General features: G+C 43.5%; 1 protein-coding gene across 2 annotated transcripts in view; it reads left to right on the forward strand.

Annotated features, from left to right (window-relative positions):
• The window catches only part of pnkp (polynucleotide kinase 3'-phosphatase), a 16,755-nt gene that overhangs the window by 5,599 nt on the left and 9,675 nt on the right, over positions 1 to 1,481 (forward strand). For both annotated transcript variants that reach the window (XM_015401843.1, XM_015401852.1), the window contains 2 exons: positions 538 to 816; positions 924 to 1,003. In XM_015401843.1, coding sequence (XP_015257329.1) covers positions 538 to 816; positions 924 to 1,003 — 359 coding nt within the window. The remainder of the gene's footprint in view (positions 1 to 537; positions 817 to 923; positions 1,004 to 1,481) is intronic.

Raw genomic sequence — 1,481 nt, forward strand, 5'->3', positions numbered from 1 at the left:
GCCTTATGCTGTAGGAACCCTGTCTTGAAGCTCCGTTTTAAGGGCAAGGGTTGAAATGGGATTCACTGTTAAACTGACCATTACAGATATTTGCAGGATGACCGTCTGCAACATCATTTCTACTCATCACTTTTACTGAGGATTAGCAGCTCTATTCTAATTTCTAAGCATTTACCAGTTTAGACAACCACTACAATTTATCCACTGAAAGGATTCAAAAGCATGTTTAAAGTTGAGGCAAAGTCAATAATTAGACTGTAAATGCTTGAACAATGAACAAGATTCATCCCTGTAAGGGGAAATTAAAAGGATTTATTTAGTGAATCAAAGAAGCCTCTTCGATATGCAATGAACTTCCCTTTTCCACAGGAACCACCTGTCAGCAGATCCTCTTTCGTTTGAGACTCACCTTCAGGGTGTTATTAGTATGTTCTTTGATTATGAGTGCCTAATAATCTTTGTGGAACACATGGGTAGATCTCACTTTATTTTGATTTTTATTATCTCCACAAAACATAAATCATATATTTCTTTCAGTCGTCTAAAAGGCAGCTGAGCTCTGAGAGGGAAAATCCAGAAGTGAAGCGGCAGAAATTAGACGAGCAGCAGGAGGAAGAGGAGGAGGAGGAAGAGAGACTCGCTGAGGAAAAGCTCAAACAGCTGCAGGAATTTGCCAAAAAAAGCATGAAAGACGACCAAAAAGACACCCAGTCTTCCCATTCCACATCTCCAGCAAAGGCGTGTGTGAAGAGCAGCTGGCAGCAGACGGGAAACCTCATGTTTTACACGGCTGCGGGGGTGAAAGCCAGTGAAAAGGTGGGGAAAGATTTCCTCCTATTTGGATCAGAGCACAATGTTTATGGTTTCGCTGGTATAATGCATAACTAGACATGGATAAGGGTTTTTTTTTCCTCTGCTTTCAGATTGCTGGGTTTGATATTGATGGGTGTATTATCACCACTAAGTCTGGAAAAGTTTTTCCTACAGCGCCTGATGACTGGAAGTAGGTCCACTCTCTCCCAGCGTAGTTTTTTGCATCATGGTTCTATGATGATTGCTCTTTTTGATTTCCAGAATGTGCAGGTCCATCTTCTCATATCTATAGTAGGATGCAGAAGTGTGTAGCTTCTCTGTTATGCTACGTTCACACCAGACGCAGCAGGCGCAGCAGAAGCAGCGGGTTTACATGCAAAGTCAATGGTTGACGCGCGTCAAGGTGCAGCAGAAGGTCCCGCAGCGCGTTTTGAGCAGCAGGAGCAGCTGAAGTAGCTGCTTTTTAAGCATCTGACCCACGCAACGCGTCGCAAACGCGCTGCTGCTCGAGATGGAAAAATTGAACTTTTGCTGCTCGACGCGCCGCATCAACCAATCAGAGAAACTGATCTGGGAACTGGCAGGGAGAAAGACACATAGCTGATGATCAGAGCGCTAAGATCACTCCTCTGTAACAGTTTATTAACGCCTAAATTAACTTAAAATGC

The sequence above is a fragment of the Cyprinodon variegatus genome, unplaced genomic scaffold, assembly GCF_000732505.1.
Source record: "Cyprinodon variegatus isolate N-32 unplaced genomic scaffold, C_variegatus-1.0 Scaffold33, whole genome shotgun sequence".
NCBI lineage: Eukaryota > Metazoa > Chordata > Actinopteri > Cyprinodontiformes > Cyprinodontidae > Cyprinodon > Cyprinodon variegatus.